Consider the following 20,859-nt stretch of genomic DNA (forward strand, 5'->3'; position numbering starts at 1 on the left):
GCAGTCTACTGTTATCCACGCAGTAACATCCCAAAACTGCTCTTTATTCATATTAGATTAGGTAGGAGATAAAATCACAACCATTTGTCTGAGAAAATATAATCCTTTTAAAGGATTATATGCCAAACTGCTTCGCCATTTTCAAACTTTGCATCCAGAATACAAGGACAAAAAAACTTTTTTGAACGAGAGCGAGAACAAAAATATTCACGCGCCACGCATCGCAGACTGTTAATGAAAATGCAACTGAGGCATCCTATATTGTTTCATACAAAATTGCAATGGCTGGTGAAGCCCATACCATAGCAGAGAAGCTCATAAAGCCGTGTGCAATTGAAATGGTGAAATATATGTATGATGAAAAAGCTGCAAAAGAGGTGTCAAAGATTCCACTTTCAAATGATACAGTGGCTCGTCGTACAAGAGACTTGTCAGATTTCGTGAAAACGGAGTTATTTTCCTGTCTTAAAAGTCGTGATTTTGCTCTACAAATGGACGAGTCCACTGACGTAGCGGGGCTGGCAGTATTACTTGTATTTGTACGGTATGAGTTCAAGCGTTCTATAGAGGAGGATCTTTTGATTTGTAAAGCGTTAGAACGGTAACACTATTGGGGCTGAAATTTTTAACGTGGTTAACAAGTATTTTATTAAAAATGATATTTCATGAGACATCTATTAATGTTTGCACTGATGGGGCAAAAGCTACAGTTGGAAAAACTGCCGGTGCCGTTTCAAGGATTAAAAATATAGCTAAAAATTGCAGCAATAGTCACTGTATAATTCATCGTCAGGCATTAGTCTTTAAAAATATGCCAGTTTCATTAAAAACTGTCCTCGAAGAATCGGTTCGAATAATAAACTTAATAAACAGATTAATTGATAAACACTGGTTGTTTAGACTGGCCTACTTAACAGAAATATTTTCTAAACTTAATGAATAATAATAAGATCAATTAAAAGGAAATTACAATTTTGGCTAAGTAGCGTTGAAAGTGAGGAGTTTGAATGTTTTCCGACATTAAAGGAATTTTGTGAAGAGACGAATACAGAAGAATTACCTCAAGAAATAGTTACTGATATTGCTAATCATCTTAGAAACGTGGGAGGCGGTAACACAGTACTTTCCTAATGAATTGGATACCAATCTGAAAAAGTATTTATGGGTTGAAAATCCTTATAAATGAAAAGCCTCCAACTTCATGCTTTCAACAATACGAAGAATTTATAGAATTGACTTCCAATTCTTCACTAAAACTAAAGTTGGAGAATCAAACAGAAGCAGAGTTTTGGTGCAGCCTTAAAGAGAAGTATCCAGAGTTGTCAAAAAATCTTTTCCCGTCCTTTTACCATTTATAAGCACATACCTTTGCAAAACGGAATTTTCTTCATATATTTTCACCGCAACCGCTTGTATGCCGAACCAGATATTAGGTTACAGCTATCTTCAATAAAGCCAAATATTAAAGAAATTTGTAAAAATAAAATACAATATCATTCATTATTTTAATTTTACTCCTACTTATTTTTACATTTCTTCAACTAAATACCATACGGGACTCCGTCATATTTGATTAGACTATATAGGGGCTCTGCCATCAAAAAAGTTTGAGAAACGCTACATTAGAGCAACGTAGAATGATCAATTCTGAATGGTACACCAGCATAAGTTCAAACATAAACGTTTTTGTACAGTCAAAACATCGAATTGATGTGTCATCCGCCTTACATCCCTTGTTTGGCACCCAATAATTTCTTCTTATTCTCACAGTTCAAAAATAAATTGCGCGGTAAACATTTTTCTACATCTGAAGAAAAGGTTGATGCGTTCAAATCACGTGTTTTGGAGATACCTCAATCGGAATGGAATAAATCTTCGACACTTGCGACGCATGCCAAGGTGTATCGATCTTAATCTAGAATTTTTTGAAAAACAATAAAGTCATTTCCAATATTTTATTTGTTGTTTTCACAACTTAGTAGTAACCCTCGTATATTAATGAACCACGCTATAATTTTTAGGGAGTTATTATTGTGAAGGTTATTTAAAGAAATATTAATAAATAGTTGTGGGATACTGTTTAGTTGAATGAATTTTCAGTATGGCGTTATAATTTTATAATTGTTTTTGCATATGTTGAGGACAACACTATTGATATTGAAAAAATTATGTAAATCATTGATGATTTGAAAAATTACAGGATGAATCTTCTGATAATATGGATTTTGTACTCTATTGGTGAATTGGGACAATAACTGATACTTATACCCACCATGCGTTATGGATTTGGAAATATACTCATATTGCGTTATGGGTAAATGTACGAGGATATATTGAAAATTCTTAGCCTACTGTAGAACCAATCAAAATTTCAATGTCAAAATATTTTATTACTCAACATATTCTCCTCTTAATTGGATACATTTATTACAGCGAACCTGCAACGTCTCTAGACCTTTAAAAAAAATGTTTCTTCTTGCTCTGCAAACCACACCTCCACAGCTTTTATTACCTCCTCGTACCTTTTGAACTTTTTTTCAGTTGAGCAGAGAGATGATAGTTGGACGGAGCCAAATCTGGTGAATAAGGGAGGGGTTCTAGTAATTCAAACCCTAAATCACGAATTTTTTGCAAGGCAACATGAGATTTGTGTGCAGGGGCGTTGCCCTACAAAAACAAAACATCTTTAGATAGCTTTCCGCGCTTTTTCTCTTTATTTGTTTCCCGTAGAGTGGTCAGTCGAATAGTAGTCTAGAAGATTTTTGGAGACGAAACTTCTTAGGTCTTGGAAAACCAAAGTGTCGCCATTCCATCGATTGTTGCTTTGTTTCTGGATTGTAGAAATATACCCAAGTCTCATCCATAGTATGGTAACGCAATATTTTGTTTATGCATAGAACTGGTCTAGGCTAACTAGATATCAATACATCCTCGTAATCCCATGATTTCGGCCAGTGAGTGGAGCATACGTACGTTTTCGGTATTCGTCAACTTTTGTTACAACGGCCATTACATTTATTGGAGCAAGGCGGAATTTGGAATTTAAACCACAATATTAGTACTTGATGGCAATGAAACGAAAGCTGAACTAGATTATACTCAGAGTGAGACTGCTCTTTCGATATCGATGGCAAAATAATGGCTAGCAGAGTTTAAACGAGGCCCTGCGATGACCAGCATCTCAGTGATCGACCAAATGAGGTGGCGAGTCCAGAAATGTTGGAAAACATCCACAAACCCGTATTGGGTGATCGTCGACGAAACTACGCAGACATGGCAGTCATTTCAATATTGTGCTGCTATGCGAACTTATTGCAACGATTGAGAGAAAAAATCAAGCAAAAACGGCCTTGTTTGGCTATTTACCCCCCTCGGGTTATTTTCTGTTCCCACACTTCAAAAAATGGCTTGGTGGTCAAAGACTTTCCAGCAATGAAGAGGTGATGTCGGCAGTTAATGGCTATATTGAGGAGCTTGACGATTCTTATAAATAGGATATCGAGCTTATTGAACATCGCCGGGAAAAGTATACGGACCTAAAAGGAGACTACGAAATAATAATATATTTTTTTTCCAAAATTTTTGTTTCATTTGTTGGACTAAGTACTTCTGGGACCATCCTCTTATTGTCAAGTTCACAATGAGTTGTGAAGTATAAATTGTGATCACTGTGCGCATTCGCCAATTGAGTACAACATGGATATAATCAGAAACGTATATATTAGTTTCAAAATCTACTCATTTTCGTAATTATTTATGGCATTAAGCTCCATTTTATAGTGAAAATTATTTTCTTATTGTTGTAAAATTATTATTTTGTGAATTAAATATTCGGGAATTTCCGATACAGCTACGTGTTTTCTATATACTATTCATTGTGGTGGTGGAAGCTAATTGTCATATCATTTCATTTGATTTTTCAGAAAAAACTTTTCGTTTTCTTTCTTGAAGGAGGCTTTCACGAAAGAAACACCTCCTCATACACCACCATCTCCTGATTCTGATGGTCCACATCCAAATTTGGATACATTCAAGTGAGTTATGGCTGGAATGCGTGCTTCTCTAACAATTAATAGCAATGTATACACAGTCAATTATCAAGCATCGACTATTACATTTTCAATAACACTAACAGTGATTGAAAAAAAATTAACGAAATAATCAAGGTATATAGTTTGTAAAATTTCTTTAAAAAATCTTATATGATTCATATGACAGCAGATAGTGACAAACTAAATTAAAAAATCATCGTTAGTGGAAATTTTTGATTACTTTATATAAACAATGATCAGATTACAAAATTAAATAAACAATATTAAAATTGGAAATGCTAGTAAATGAAATAGATCTAAAAATGGCCAAATAATCTAAAAAATGAAGGCAAACAATAAAAGTTGCAAGAGAACATTTGGAGTACAGAAGAAATAGCGAAGAATCTGCTATATTTGTTTTATAATATCTGTAAAGGAATATGGAAAAACTAAAAAAGTTTAATTGACACATATGAAATATTTTCGAAACTAGTACAATCGTTTTTAAAAATATTCTCCATTAACACATTGTGAGCGGGCGATCTAACACATACAAATATGTGGGGAAATTCCTTGTGTCAAATTATACCTACCGGGATTTGTTTGTGTAAAATTTCCAGAAAACAGGATTAGCGTAGTAGAAGATAACATTTTTTTAGAAATATAATTTTTTAGGATACCATTAATATATCGATGTAAGTTGATTCGGAAGAAACTGTTTTGTATTTTTCTAAATAATCACAGGAGCGGTCACAAAACGATGTTTTTTTGAAAACGGTTATTTTAGCAGCATAGTAAAATGTTATTACTTTTTTATTAAGGAATGATGGTAGAATTCAAACATCACATTTTATCCAGTGGCGGATAATTTAAACCGATAGGCATAATTTTCTCCAAGGAATTTACCGTAGAGCGTGGCAGTCGATTTAGGGACACCCTGTATAACAATACTAGGTATTTTCATTTATTTATATATTTTTTCTGTCATCTAGAATTTTCTTTTATAGTTTATTGATTTGAAGTATATAAACTTTATTCAGAAAATACATAATGGAATCTTCATTTCAAAATTATATGAATAAACTTAAATACGTGATCAAATGTTATTACTTTTTTATTAAGTATAGTAGAACTTTGCAAAATTCGCACATATAACTTTTTTTTCTTATGTGTAGCACATACATACGTCGACATTGGCTTTAAGAATTTAACTTCCAATTACCTGTTGTAATTTTTACTAATTTATGTTTTTTTAGCATCTTTTGATAACCTTTCTAGATCATTTCTATATGCTCTAGTGAATATCATCTGTATGGTCGGAAATATCTACAGTTATCCAATCTTTTGTGATATCAAGTAGAAACACATACTATTTTTATAATGTGGATTTAAAACTTGAAACTCTAATACATAATAAATAGTGCACAATAAATGAAATACATAACAGTCCTTTATGTCTATTTCTTGGTAAGGTGAACAATCGAGTAACACGATAAGTATTGATCAGCACCTTTCATATACTTATTGTAATCAACAACACATATTGATTTCCAAATTCGTCTTTTGTTACTCAATCGATATTATAGTTTTCCACAATGTCAACTCTTGCTTAATAGTTTAACATTTTTTGAACAAAGCCCTTAATTTGTCCGAATAGTGCAACAAGTTCGATTTATGCTGTAAAAGCAATTCGCAAGTAGTAACACTATTATAATAGTTGTCCATGTGTATGTGATGTCATAAATTGAAATAGGGCTGAAGAAGATTTAAAATTTTTTCTTGTTATTCACTCCCTTCCCCACAATACATGCGAAAATTACAAATATATCCAGTTTTAACTTCTCAGACCATTCTTATGGTTATAATATATTTTATAAATTTCGATGCATTGTATATACTCCGAATTATGGCCTACCCCTCCATGGCATGAAGCTTTCATCCAATGACAATTCCTTCTCTGGCTTGTAGACTGTCATTGTTGGAGAAATGTCACGCAAACTAGATTGGCCTAAATCTGTCCCTACTCATCGCTTGAGTAAAATTTGGTTTTTGGATGGATGTTATTTTTTGGAAAGTGTTCGGAAATGAAAATACTCAATTTCATACATTTAACAAATATTACTTTTTCTCTTGTGCAACTAAAAAGGAGTAATTTTAAACTGGTACAAATACCAGAGCCTCTTTTAAAGGGCAATGCACGAAACGGCTAGTAGTAGTACCTGGTCCGCTTATAGGTGGAAATCCGAGAAAAAGGTACAAATACCGGTGACCACTCATAATGTGATCATATTAATCCACAATTTCATGTTTAACCTAATTTTAGGAGTACTTTTCCCACTCTGACTAAAGTAGCTCCAAAATATGCGTTTTTGGCCTAAAAACGGATTCTGGTATTGAGAAGCATTGACCATATAGTTTTTCTGACTAATGAATACAAAAAGAGGTAATTGAGAGCCAAATCAGTGCTGTACACTAGGTGGCTCATCAAATTCACCTTTTAGCCGGTTAAAAATTCATTTATTTGAATATTGGACGGAGATCTTGTATTGTCTTAATAAAGAAAGATACGCTTCTCTTCTTTTTCACATTTTACACATTTCTCCAATGACTTCTAGCAAACAAATTTCTTCATCTAAGATCACTCCTAAATATTTGCTAACTTCGCAAATATAAAGGGAAAGGTAAAGTTATAGGGGAAAGAAGATTTACCTGATCAATTAAACAATCTATTTAGACTCACTGCGATACGTTGCTAAATGTGTGTTCTGTTCAATGAAAAAATAATGGAACATATTTCATATAACATGGAGAAGTATACATCTCAAGTTTAAGTAGTTCTAAATGATGTAACTAAAGAAAAAATCTATAAACCAGCGCAAAATAGTCAAAAACGTTATTTTTGGTATCTCGGAATCTTTCAGATTTGTGTTTGATGAAAAACTCAATTTACCTTCCAAAACCATGACCACTTGTGTAATATATTTTTTAAATTGAATTTTTCTACATTTTATTCTTGAGTTATTTGCTGTTATATAAATTACATAATATTTTCAAATAATATAAGATTAACTACAAACTAATATTTTTCCGAAGCCAACGTCGGACCAAACGCTCCATCACTAAACAAGCTTATTTTGTTCATTTAACCTCATACCACAAAATCCATATTTCTTGTTGAACTAATACAGATATAATATTCATTCTTACATTACACTGTTTATTCTTATTCATCCTGTATATTATTTATATAAATATTAACTGATAACGGTATTAAGATAGCATAATAGAATAGACAAAACGATAGAAAAACATTACATATAAATTACCAAATGTTTTGCGCTTTGCGTACCTATTTGCTTTGCAGCTGAATGGATGTACAAAAGTAGGTTTTATACGATTATTAACATACATTTATGTTTAAATAAAATTAAATTTATTCAGCGAACAAAAACTGAGCTACTAGGATGGGGAAAATTATCCTTGACAATAACGAAATGCACCCTTATCACATTTATTTACAACAGGGATTAACTGAAGTTGATTTTGAATAAAAATAAAAAAATAAAGAAAAAAATCTTTTTTAAAAACAACCTTTTATTATTTGTTGATAAAATGAACTAAAAAGTAACTCTAATAAGAAATATAACACTTTATAAGTTCATAATTATATATTTTTAGACTAAAACTTTACACCTTAATTATTAATTCTTCTCGTTTTTATCATAGTCCCAATTTTATAAATAAAAGCGTTACATTGTGATAGCAAGAGGACAAAGGATGTGCTAAATGTTCTTAATTATACAATAAACAAGTAACAGGCTCTCATTTATAAAATTGGGACTTTATAACTTTTTAGTATTTCTAATTCGGGATTTACTATTTTTTCTAATCGTTGCCGCCTGTGGACATAACTTTCATTAGCAATCTTCCTCTGTCGTTTTAATTTCGCCTTCTCTAAATGTCGTTTTTTTTATGTTCATGTTATTCCCCCGGTCCATTCTCCCGGAGGTCCTTTGCAGATGGATAACGGCTTCAGTACAACAGGGTTCGCCCTGCTACTCTGAGGCGCAAAGTTAGTTATATGAAGTGTTTATACACCGTCATACCATTCCACCCTCGCCACGTGTCCACCTTGGCATTGGGTCATATATCTAATTAATCAGACATAGTCCACGTCCACAATAAAAAACGGAACGAATTTTTTATCCAAATTTGTTGGAGTTGCATGTTCACGCCTATTAAAATACTCGTCAAGACGAATCAAACGACCCCAAACCCGATGGGGTTGCGTCGTTTATTTAATTACAGAGTTTCTATGGCAATCTCCCCCATCATCAGACCATGGTTACCATCTATTAAACAAAGAACTCGTCAAGACAAATCAAATGAGCACAGACTTGATGAGGTTGTGTCGTTAATTTAATTACGTAGTTCCTATGGCTTTCTTCGCCATCAACAAACCCTGGTTACTATCTACTAACAAAGTACCCATCAAGAGGAATCAAATTAACCCAAACTCGATTAGTTTGCGTCGTTTTTTAATCACGGAGTTTCTTCCCCATCATCAGATCAGCTCGATGTCACAATAATATTGCATTGTCATCCGATTTATACATGCATGTAAAATTTCATCTCAATCGAAGACGGGGAAGTGGATCAACTTTAACTTGTAAGATTTGATTACACACAGCGAGACAGATGAAACTAAAGCTTGTAAAAAGGACTAACTTTTTGTAGTTAATCAACAGAGAAAATTTTTCGACTATGTTTTATTTGGAGATGAAGCTACGTTTAATAAAAATAATTAACAGACAAAACTTTCACTATTATTCATCAATTAATCCATATGACATAGTGACACACAATCAAACTAAATGGTTGTTGAATGCCTGGGGAGGTATTGTTCGTGAATATGTAGCAGATCGCTATATTTTTGAGGACATTTAAATGCTGAGATATATTTAGATTTTGTAGTAAACCAATTACATCTTTTATTGGAAGAAGTCTCCCACTTCGTACATGTCAAAGATGTGGTTTTTGCTTGATAGTGCTCCTGCTCACGCTAATCAATCAGTTAATGGTGAACTGAATGAACTATTTCCTGGAAGGTGGATCGAAAGAAATGGTCCAGTACAGTGGCCACCAAGGTCACCAGATTTAATAAAATGAACTAATTTTTCTGGAGCCACATTAAGAATGAAATGTATACCTCCAACAACAAGGGATTACATGATAGAGGAAATATGGTATGAATTTTGGAATGTTTCTATAGAAACGCTTCATAATGTGGGTAACTCTTTCAATTGCCGCATCAAGCATCTATAGATGTCTTTGGAGGTCATTTTGAACACCTATTGTGATAATCAAGTCGTGTATGTATACTGTAGTATATAGGATAGTTTGTTAGTGTTTTGTTCCTGTAATTTATTTGTACCATACCCGTTTTTCATTTGCTTTTGCCATTCAACCAAACAGCAATGATAAAATGTCAGCTTTTGACAAATAAATTATAGTTAACTCACAATTAATTGTTAAATTCAGTTCATTTCAATTCAATGAGTATCAACGAAACAAATAATTTTCCAGAGTTTTTACTATTATTCGAATACTTCGGACGCAACAGATCTTTATTCTTGAATTTCTCTTACATTCTATAGGCTATTGAACCTATTACGATTTTTATGAAAAATTGGTTTTAACTTTTTAAATACCCCATAGAATACATCACAACTCTATATTATTGTAATAGGGAAGTCAAACTGATTCCAAATATGCAATAAAATATAGGGTATTTCGTTTGAAAAATATAACATTGATATCAAAGAACATCTGGAACACCCTGTAAGATTGTATATAATTTTAAAATGTGAAAACTATGATCCCTAAAATTTTCAAAGTACAAAGAAGGCACTGATCTTTATCACACTAATCAATCTCCTTGTATAAGTATTTTAAAATACAGATATTATTTCATCTATTTTTAAACAATTCAAAATTTTTCACTGTTGCTTGGCAATTATATTCGGTTTCCTAAATACACTCTCCAGAATCCATTACTTTACCTTTTGTGTTATTTAACAACTGGTTTAGTCTGTGACCCAACTAAATGAAATACAAACGATTTTGAAATAAAATTAATATTTGAGACTTTCCCTTTTAATTCTATTTCTCAAGGATATAAATATTTAGCCATAAAACACTTATTAATATAGCATTACTACATAGATATATTACCATTTATAATCCTGATCCACTTTTCCGCGATTGGTAGTATGAAATTTTGTTGAAGATAATGAGGAATACAGTATTCAAAGAATTGTATATGTTTGATAGTAGTTCCAGTGCTCCAATCCAATGATTATACCCTGTGTATGAACTTTTCCTATTAAAAGCTTACAGAACATTATTCGGAGGTACATAAGTACTAAGCTGAGCAATATTTTAAAGCTTGAAATATTTTTTGGCAAAAAATGAAGGTAAAACTTACTAAAATTTAAAATTCTACTTTATTAGGTCTTAATACATAGGTATTTCTTTACAGAACTGACATTAAAGTTAACTGTACATGTCCTCATGATGGTAAGCAAATTATTAATGAAGTGTTTCCTATTCATGTGGATCAACTCTTCACATTACTCTTCACTAGTTCAAAATTCTATTTGGACTTTCACGCAGCTAGAAAAACAACAGATCTAACTCAAACCCCATGGACTCATAATCCTATAGATAATAGTAAGAGTAGAGTGGTTAGTTTAACGGTAGCCCTCTTAGCTACTATGGGTCCTAAATCAGCACAAGTTACTGAGCAGCAGGTATGTATTTGACTTGAAATTTTGCATCTTAATTTTTCTTACTAATTCTCTTCTTTTTGAACAGTTGCATCCATCGCTCTGAAACCCAAGCAACAAATCACCTCTAAATCGATCTAAAGTAGCAACACCTTTCAATAAATATTGCATAGTGCCATCACACATTTTTGATATCGCTCTTCAATTCGGTTATTCTTTAAAACATATTCAGCAGAGAAGAATATCTTTTGTTATAATATGTTGCCTTGATACCAAACTTCATTAACTTTAGTTACATTTCCCTTCCTCACGGCGTTTTCTATTTTTTCTGTGTTTATGTTGAGTCAGCTTACTTTTGATTTTTTAATTAGCGATTAAAATACGAAGAATTTCAGAAAATATCCAAAAACTTAACCTACCCATGAAAATTATGATTTACATAAATATTAACTGCTTAATCTTTTTCAGACAATGAATCCCTGCAGTAAGGCTGGACACTTATATTCAATAGACGTAGAATCTCTAAACGCTGGCGTTCCTTATGCAGATAGTTTTTATGTCTTTGTTCACTATTGTCTTCAAAAAGTGTCTGAAAACCAAAGTTCCCTTCAAATGTTTGCACAAGTTAAATATAAGAAGTCTGTTTGGGGTTTAGTGAAAGGTACGCTCTTATGAGTAATATAAAATGTTATGATAATATGGTAATATAGTAAAACTATTTTTTTGTGGATATCAACAGGGTGTAGGAGCAGGGAAACAACTCAGGGCATGTAAATATTAAAAAATTTAATATTTGGAAACAAAAAATATGGACATATAAGGGGATGAAATAAATGAAGATAAGTTTTTCCGGCAAACAAAGAAAATTTATAACGAGACAATTATTGTTTTGACACATCCATTTTTTTTTATTTCTATTTCTAATAAATAAACACCAATCGGTTTATTTATTATCAAAATAAAAAATCATTTGCGGTTTCATTGCTAATAATGAAACACTTCTCTTGGCAATATTAATAAATTTTTTCGGGCATGCTCAAGAATAAAATATTCGAGCTTGAAGATCAACACATTTTATTGTAGAACCAATGTATTTGTTTCTTCTTTTTTAATTATATTATTTATAGGTATGATTGAGAGAAATGCTTATTCCGGTATAGAAGACTATGGTGCTCATTTAACTAGGGCACTACATGCAGAGGGTGATGATAGTATTCCTGAAATTAAAAGGAAAGCTAAACGAAAAAGACGGATTAACAGTAGTACGAGAGGTACTATTGAAGAAAGTAAGTACATACTTTTCAATTATTAGCCAGTACGAGGATTTTATTTATAATTGTATAAGGCTTTATTATTTTTTAATATATTCTCCATTAAGATCAATACACTTTTACATGCGTTTGAACTAATTGTCGAAGCATTTTTTCCTTTCCGATTGAGGTACCTCCAAAACATGTAATTTAAACGCATCAATTGTTTCTCCAGGTTTAGTAAAACGTTGACCTCGCAATTTTTTTTTGATCTGCGGGAATAAGAAGAAATAGTTGGGTGCTAAACAAAGACTAAACAGCGGATTACCCATCAATTGGATGTTTTGACTGTTCAAAAACGTTTTTATTTGAAATGATATGTGAGAACTCGAATTGTCATAATAGACAATGATTCGTCTTCTGCGATTGGTTTCCCTGATTTTTTCTAACACTTTTGACAAACAAATGCTGGTGTACCATTCAGAATTGACCATTCTACGTTGCTTTAATGGAACGTAGTGGAAGTGGATACCATGAACAGACTCGAGGTTTTTGAAATGTGGATCTTTCGTAGACTATTAAAGATACCATGGACTCAACATGTATGTAATGATAAAATGCTTAAATGTATGGGAAAAGAAAGAGAGTTACTCACAACAATAAAAAGCAGAAAGACCGCTTATCTGGGCCACATATACTGTAAAAAGTATGATATACTGAAATTAATAATAGAAGGAAAAATCGAAGGAACCTATTAAATGTAAATAACACCTGAAGAAGAACATAATAAAAGTAAAGGATTGATATTTCAGTCTTTTTCAAACTAATTCATTTTTATTTTAAACGATATCATAAGGCTATTATAACCACATTTGTTGCAAGTCATCATTACCATATCTCCCTTGTTGTAATAACCTTTTTTTCATTTTAAAATTAATTCAAAGCAAAGGGTGTAGTATACATTTTTTTTCAGATAATCCTGCAAAAAAGAAAATTACAGAAGGTATTTTTAGTAGTGAAATATGTACCATGATAGTATTTTTTGTGTTAATATTGTTACTATTTTTAAATGTAATGTTATATTACAAATTATGGTCTTTAGAAGAAGCACCGTCCTATAATTTATTGGATTTGCATTTACTGAAGTAAGTAATTTTTTATTTAAACAACCAACAATCATTTGTCAGGAAAAGTTACTTTTCTTAGTTGAACATGGGAAAACAGGTTTTGTTTTTAGAACATCCCTTTTACGTGATTTGATTTAAATACAACAAACAAATTAACAATCGTGGATCCTCTTGGGCGTATTCACAAACCGATTTTCTTTTAATTAAAAAAAAATATGAATTCACTGGCACCTCAGAATCAAACAACTGATCCTAATAAAATTTGTGCAGCTACCTTTTATAGATCATTATTTCAATAAGTTTCATTTTGTATGTCTTATCGTCCCTGTTGGCTTTTAAGGAATTAAATCTATTATAGTATATTTTTAGACATCCACCACAATCTCATGAAGAATGGATAACATTATTACAACAACAGGAAGCTCTGCATTCAGTGGAGGCTCAAAAGTGGCAAAAGTTATTGAGGAATTCAATTCAACTTTTACGACAGGTAAATATTTTTAGATGTTCACATCTCCGTCACAATTAACATTAATTGTTGTTGATTTATGATCTATTCTAATTGGAATTATTTTTTATACTTCGGTCGCAAGAAAATAGTATTGCCTATTTTGAGTTTAATTATGTTGTTTTCATAAAGCTATGCTAAATTAATTCATGCCACCATTCTTAGTGTCTTATATCCTCATTCATCAAATAAGTTGATAATAATAACTATTTATTAAAGCAAATCAAAAATCAAGAACATATAGAAATGTCTAAGAATTACTGAAATTTATATTTTTATTATCCATATCAGGGTTAATTTTGTGGTTTTCATGAAGCTATGCTGCTACAATTCATGTCACTGTTCTTAGTGTCTATGTACCCATAATTATTTTATAAAAATAAAACGATATACAGATAAAAAGTTTTTATCAATCTTTCAGAGATGTTTTTATTGCTGTAAACAATATGTAAGCCAAAATTTACATTTGGTAACTTAGCACCTAAACAGGGACTACCAAGTTGGGGAGACCTGTTGAAAAATTTCAATTTGCGATTCGAGGATGTACAGAACATTTGCCGGTGGTGGCCAAAATTTCAAGTCCCAAAGAAGCATTGACGCCTAAGTTGAAGTATCTCCAGTGGTCAATATTATTATGACAAATACGCTTAAGCTAGTTGAACAGACCTTACTTGTCCTGCTGGATTGGTAACCTGATTATGCTGCTGGTGTTCCTTACGAAGCTTTTTGAGATACAGAGTCTTATAAGAATGCTAAACAACGGTTAAATACAACTTCTTAATTGAAAACTAAAAATAAAGATAAACTATACATGAAGACACATTAAAATAATTAAATTAGCTGAGAAAAGCAAACATACCAAAAGCGAAAACTCTACGATGACTATCTATTAACTAGTAACCTGTAGTAACGGCTGTTAAGCGGTGCGGCAAAGTGAAAACGGAGCTGCGCAACAAGCGAGGTTAAGCGGCGTGCAAAAACTCTCGGACGGTCTAAGCTCTATGGTAAGGGCTGCGGTTCTCAAATTCTCGCGTTAGTAAATTACCACATGCGCATTTCAATTTCTATAACAATTATTAAAATTATTTCCATATTCGGTGGGCTGAAGGCACTAAGCCACTACTACCACTGAGATGTGAATACTTAGTTCTCTCAATGGCAGTTTCGCGACTCCTACTGAAGTGTGAATACTCAGCTCCATAAGTAACAGTTTCTTTTCCCTCGGTATAATCGGTTGGCTGAAGGCACTAACACAACCACTACTGAGATGTGAGTACTCAACCTAATGACCTATATCGGCTTATCTGGGTTTCTCCCTCTTGAGTTCGGACGGACTTGCGCAAAAACCTTTCAACAGAATTAGAAAAATTTGAACTCTTACTCTGCTTCGCATGTTGTCTTCTCTGTAGACTGCGTGGTAGCCCGGCTGCTTGCTGGTTCTTCTAGAATTACTTTTGCTTTTCAAAATGTTAGGCTGTTACCAGTATTTCTCTTATACTAACCCGCTGAAGTTGCTTGGATTTGGTTAGGATTTAGAAAAATAACTCTACTTACAACGGTATTCTCTGGTTGTTTTCTCGCTTCGATGACAACTGCGGAACGACTTCGCGTCACGCTGTCCACTCGATACCATCTCTTTTATTGCTGCTAGCGTTTCCTTTCTCTAGCGGTGCGAAAGGTGGGGTCTCTTTGGCTACGGTTCCTTGAGTTTCGGGGAGAATACAACCCTTGTAAATAGTAGTTTCGGGAGTAAACTATATTAAACATTTAAACCGGCATATTTTTCTAGTTATACTAGAAAAAGAATTACATTTTTACGTTGAAAAATAATGAAGATATAAGTATATTTATATTTGAAATGGGTAATATCTTTGCTTTTACGTTTTAGAAAAATGTAACTTCGTTACATCCTAATGAAAGGCTACATTTAATAGAAATATAACAGACAGACACTAAGGACAGTGCAATTTATATAATTTGAAACTGTCTATTATTTTTTTTTATTTTTATGTTTTGGCTACATTTCAGGCCGAGGAATCTCTTAATGAGCTTCAAAGTTCAATTCAGTCGACATATTCTAGCAAATTAGTGTCAATTCTACAAGCGGGTCAAGAAGAAAATAAAGAAGAATTATAGATATTGTATTGAAATTCATAAATCTTTCATACATTTGACAAATAACGCGAGCGATAATTATAAACCCTTTTAATCTAAATTTCAACTTGTGTAAAAATATTAAGTGTTGAAAGCACTTATATATGTATATAATTAATGGGAAGAGGAAGGGGTATGTAGATATGTAGGCGTCTAAAATGCTTTAAGAAATTTATACATTATTCACGATTTTTAGAAATATATTATCTCCTATCATTATTACTACTTACATAATTTTAAACTTTTATTTTGAAACAATTTTATTGTATTTTTTTATTATTATACACACTTTTATTTCTGTGATATATGTGGAAAATGGGCAGCTTTTAATTAAATAGTTTTTATGCAGATTATACTATACATAACTTGTTGAGGTCAATTGTGATATCATAACTTCTTCTATCCACCATATACTTACTAATTGTGATTTTTTAATTGCCACATTTTAATCCAGATTTTAAAGAGGTTTTATCAACCTAGTTTCAGAAACTGTATTTTCTATACTTGTTATTGTTATATGACCTTTTATTAGTTTATCGCAGTGATTCTTAACCTTTTTTTCGTCACGTCACACTTTTAATAATTCAAAAACTTGGCAGTAAACAAATAATTAGATACCTATAATACGATATATTTTGTAATAATAGCAGACGATAATAATTTTCAATGGAATTTGAAGTAAAATAGCATTACAAAGTATGGAAAAAGTTTATTTAATGATAGATTAGAAAGTACATTTAATATGAAATTTCAATTTCTTTTAAATAAGAATTGATTATTGCATCCAAAATGTGTTTACCTGTTGTAAAATCAGATAATTTAGGACAACAATTTGCACTGGACTCGGGGCTCACCGTAACACTATTATTATCATCATAAGTTTTCTTTTTGCTTTTACATTTTTATTTCCAAATTCTTTTAAAATGAAAATAATTTTGTCAGAAAATTATTAAACACGACATGTTGTATAATTACTTTAAGATTTGCAGCACAGTACTGTAGTATTATACGTGCGAAAGCGAATAATTTTATATAATAAATATAAATAATAAACTCAAAAAATTCTACTGTACAAAAACCAACACTAAGAGGAGACGAGGTCAACTGAATGTGATTATTGTACGTTCCAATTAGAGACGCAGTAAATGACAACTATGATCAGCACGTGATCACCCAGTGCACAGTCGTTTCTCGATCTATGATTTTATTATGATAATTGAGGTCAATTATGAAAAAACTACGTCACGATAACAATTATGTCAGGAGCGTATTCATTTCAGTTATCAAAATCCTTTAAATATAGACAATATTTATCTGGAGCTCTGATTTCCATATTCTGTCTTAATATTTCACTGAATGCATTCGTAACACATGGCAGCACATTTCAAGAATTTCGCGGCACACTGCTTGAGAATCACTGGTTTATCGGTAAAAAAAGCAATGAATTCCAAAAGAATGACATCACATTGAATGGTTGTCAATGTATTGTTTTGCTAAACCATCAGTATCAATATTTTATAAACACAGTGGCATTTCGATTAATGTGTAAATACAAAATTATTTGTAATCATTCCGATAAATCAGTTTTAATTATAATTGGAATACTTGTTTTTATTTAGAAAAAACTATTGGTTTTATTAAAATTAGTGAAATAATTTGTTATACTAATTTATATGGTTGCAGTAGGATTTGGTGCAAATATTAAATACGCTTTTCTATAGTGGTGATGGATGGAATTAGGGTAGATTAAGTTTATTGAAAGTTCATTTAGTTAGAATTGCGACACTAGATAATTGAAAAAATAGATTGTATCATTACATCAAGCACGACAAGTTGAATGAATAAACGAGTATTTCCAATGCCATTGCAATCCTGTTATTATTAGCAAGGGAAACTCCAATATTTAAATTGTTCGTGGTTAAACACTGATTCTTGTGATATTTTCTATAGCTTTGTATGTTTGTGCAAGCAAACATGCTTAAATGACTTGGAATGAGGAAAATATTTGTACAAGATGTCAGATATCTAGTTTATGATAAGTTGAAAATATAAAGAGAAAGAATAACTTAAAGTTTGACAACATTTTTTGAATATGTCACCATAAATACAATACGTTTTGCCTACTTTTCATTAGAAAATATGCATATAGTTACTGTGGATAAGATGAGAATGACTTCTTTATTCTTATTTTTGGTGATTTTCCCTATAATATTTTCTACTTCAAGTAGTAGTTTTATTGTCGAAAGTTTTATTTGGTATATTCTAAAGAATTTTTACTTATAATAAATAACTTTTACTTTATTTTAAAAACAAGATTCTCAACTTATAATGAAAATATTTTGCAAGCTTCACAGTTAAGACTCCAGCAAAATTTACCCATGAGAAATAGACTTTATTTTAGTTGTGTGATTTAACTAACTATTACAATCTCTATTCACAGTAAACGTATCTCAATTACCTCATATTCTAACTAGTAATGTCATTGAAAGATATTTATTATATTGTAAAAATAATGTCAAATGTGTGTAAGGATTTTTAATTTTTATTTATTGTTATATTTTCTAAGGTGTCTAGAAGTTAATGTCATTGCGCACTGTGTTATATTTTTTAGTATAGTTTTTATGAATTGTTCCTTATACACTCATGTACCCAAGATAATAGTAAATATAAAATATTACTTCTTCTGGGCACTTCAATTGTTTTTCTTTAATTTTAGGTTGCATATGTTATATAACAGTGCATTTAGTAATTAGAACATTCAGTGTAATTTGTAAGCTAAGCTATAAAATATTACCTTTATCTGGAAAGTATATTTAGCAAAAATAGTGAGAATTCCCCATCGTCGACAATAATTGTCAGCGTGCGAAACAATTGAAAGAGATTGGTAAACTTGTTATTGTTCGAGATATTTTTTACGACTATGCTAGAATACAACAATGTTGATTGAAAAAATATTTTGAATTCATTTACGAATTGTTCCTCCTGTCAAAATGATGTGGTGATGATGGGCAACTACTACTGAAATAACTGGAAGTAAATCTTGTGATAAATACTAATTTTCAAAAACAGACATATATATAACATAAGCTAAACCCCCTAAAATAAAACAATAAAAATGGTGGAAAATTTACAATTTAACTTAGAAAAATGACTTATAGAATCTGTATTACAGTGGTGGAAACAGATATGTAATAGTTATTTACATAAGTAGTTATGAAAAGAGCAATATTGTTCAACAGGCACAATATTTGCCTAAATGAGCACCAGAGAGTTTTTGCAAATTACGCGAGTTGAACAATATTGTTCTAACGATTTATCAAAATAAGAATGGACAAATTCTCAGGAATCCTCAAGAAGTAATCTTCAGATAACGAATCAAACATTACATTTGAAGTAAGAGAATCTGGAATGCTGTCTGAAACCACTGGATATGCACATAAAAGGATTAGCAGCTAAAAGTGTCCTCAGACTGAGGAAAACTGGGCTGTGGAAACAATCCAACTATGGGCATACCAGGATACTAGGTAGATAGAGAATATGGCGGATACAGTAAACAAAGGTGTGTTGAAACAACGTACCGACTACACTACCGCCAGACTGAGTTTTTATATAGACCTGAACATTCTCTTATCAACGAGAGAGGACTGGGAAGAGAACCCAGGAACAGTAAATACAGTAGAAACTCGATTATCCGGCCCTCAGTTATACGGATTCGCGAGTATCCGGACTATCAACTGCGATCAATTAAATAATTGAGTAATATTGAGCCAAGTTATGAAATATAAGATATCAAAGAATGGGTCACTTGTGACAGTGTCGATCAAAAAAATCTAGACGTGAAAAATGATGGAGAATCATCTCATGATGAAGCACTTCAGGCTATGAAAACAGCTCTCAAATGGTTTGAAAAACAAACAGAAAATGATACTGTGAGATTACTACAGCTGAAACGAATTCGTAATATGCCAGCATTGAAGAGAAAAAGTAGCTTTCGTCAAATGCCAATTACCAAATATTTTAAACTTATTAAATTATTATTTTTGAATAATAATATCAATATTTATTAATAAATATTTCTATTATTAAACTTATTTTATTTCACAAAACCCGCTTTTCTTCATACACTTGATTATCCGTATCCCTAACGACAACAATTAGTCCGGTTAATCGAGTTTCCACTATAACTCAATCTTCACAAACGGGTACATAAAGGACAAACGGACGGCAGAGGGAGTATACTCTGAAGTTCTGGAAATAAGGGAAACCTTGAGGCTTAGAAATGGCTGCAACATACTGCAGGCCGAGTTGTGGGTAATAGAACGAGCCGCGGACCTAATCAGACATGAAATGGAACGTGACATCACAATCTACACGGATAGCCAAACGGCTCTGAGGTCACTATCGTCTATGGCAGTGAGATTTAGGTCAGTGGTGAGCTGTTGTGAAGCCCTGTCATGGATTCGTAACCGAAAGGTTAGACTCTGCTGGATACCTGGACACAGCAATGTAAAAGGGAATCAAATGGCAACCAAACTAACCAAATTGGGAACGACCAGGAGCGGGGACAAAGCAGTGGGCTTGCCACTACCACCGATCAAATTGCTGCGATACACGATAGATGGAACATTAGAGAGACAGCACGGCAAGAGATGGAGTAATAGAGATGACTGTGTCATCTCATGCTCTTTGTGGCTGGTGCTAAGAAAACTAATAGAGATGACTGTGTCATCTCATGCTCTTTGTGGCTGGTGCTAAGAAAACTAATCGAGAATGGTATAAAATGAAAGCAAAGGCCCGAATATGGAGATATAGTGTATATATAGTAACTATTCTACGTTCCTCTTCAAAGCGATTATTTGGGGACGATCGTTAGTATGTCTTGATTGATCAGTTGGTCTTATGTGTGTTCCTTTATCCATGGTATAACCGTTATTGTGCTACAGTATCTGTACTGCAGTGATTTTCTATTCTCGGTTCATGACTTATGGCTTAAAAATCACA

General features: G+C 32.2%; 1 protein-coding gene across 2 annotated transcripts in view; it reads left to right on the forward strand.

Moving 5' to 3' along the window:
- The window catches only part of LOC130452604 (protein Aster-B-like), a 34,994-nt gene extending 16,446 nt beyond the window's left edge, over positions 1-18,548 (forward strand). The window contains exons 7-13 of one of the 2 annotated variants that reach the window (XM_056791941.1): positions 3,924-4,034; positions 10,573-10,843; positions 11,288-11,480; positions 11,947-12,105; positions 13,043-13,214; positions 13,566-13,686; positions 15,733-18,548. In XM_056791941.1, the coding sequence (XP_056647919.1) occupies positions 3,924-4,034; positions 10,573-10,843; positions 11,288-11,480; positions 11,947-12,105; positions 13,043-13,214; positions 13,566-13,686; positions 15,733-15,840 (1,135 nt within the window). In that variant the 3' untranslated portion in view covers positions 15,841-18,548. The remainder of the gene's footprint in view (positions 1-3,923; positions 4,035-10,572; positions 10,844-11,287; positions 11,481-11,946; positions 12,106-13,042; positions 13,215-13,565; positions 13,687-15,732) is intronic. The other variant, XM_056791942.1, reaches the window with a different exon arrangement.
- Positions 18,549-20,859: the final 2,311 nt, after the last annotated feature.

The sequence above is a fragment of the Diorhabda sublineata genome, chromosome 2, assembly GCF_026230105.1.
Source record: "Diorhabda sublineata isolate icDioSubl1.1 chromosome 2, icDioSubl1.1, whole genome shotgun sequence".
Lineage (NCBI taxonomy): Eukaryota > Metazoa > Arthropoda > Insecta > Coleoptera > Chrysomelidae > Diorhabda > Diorhabda sublineata.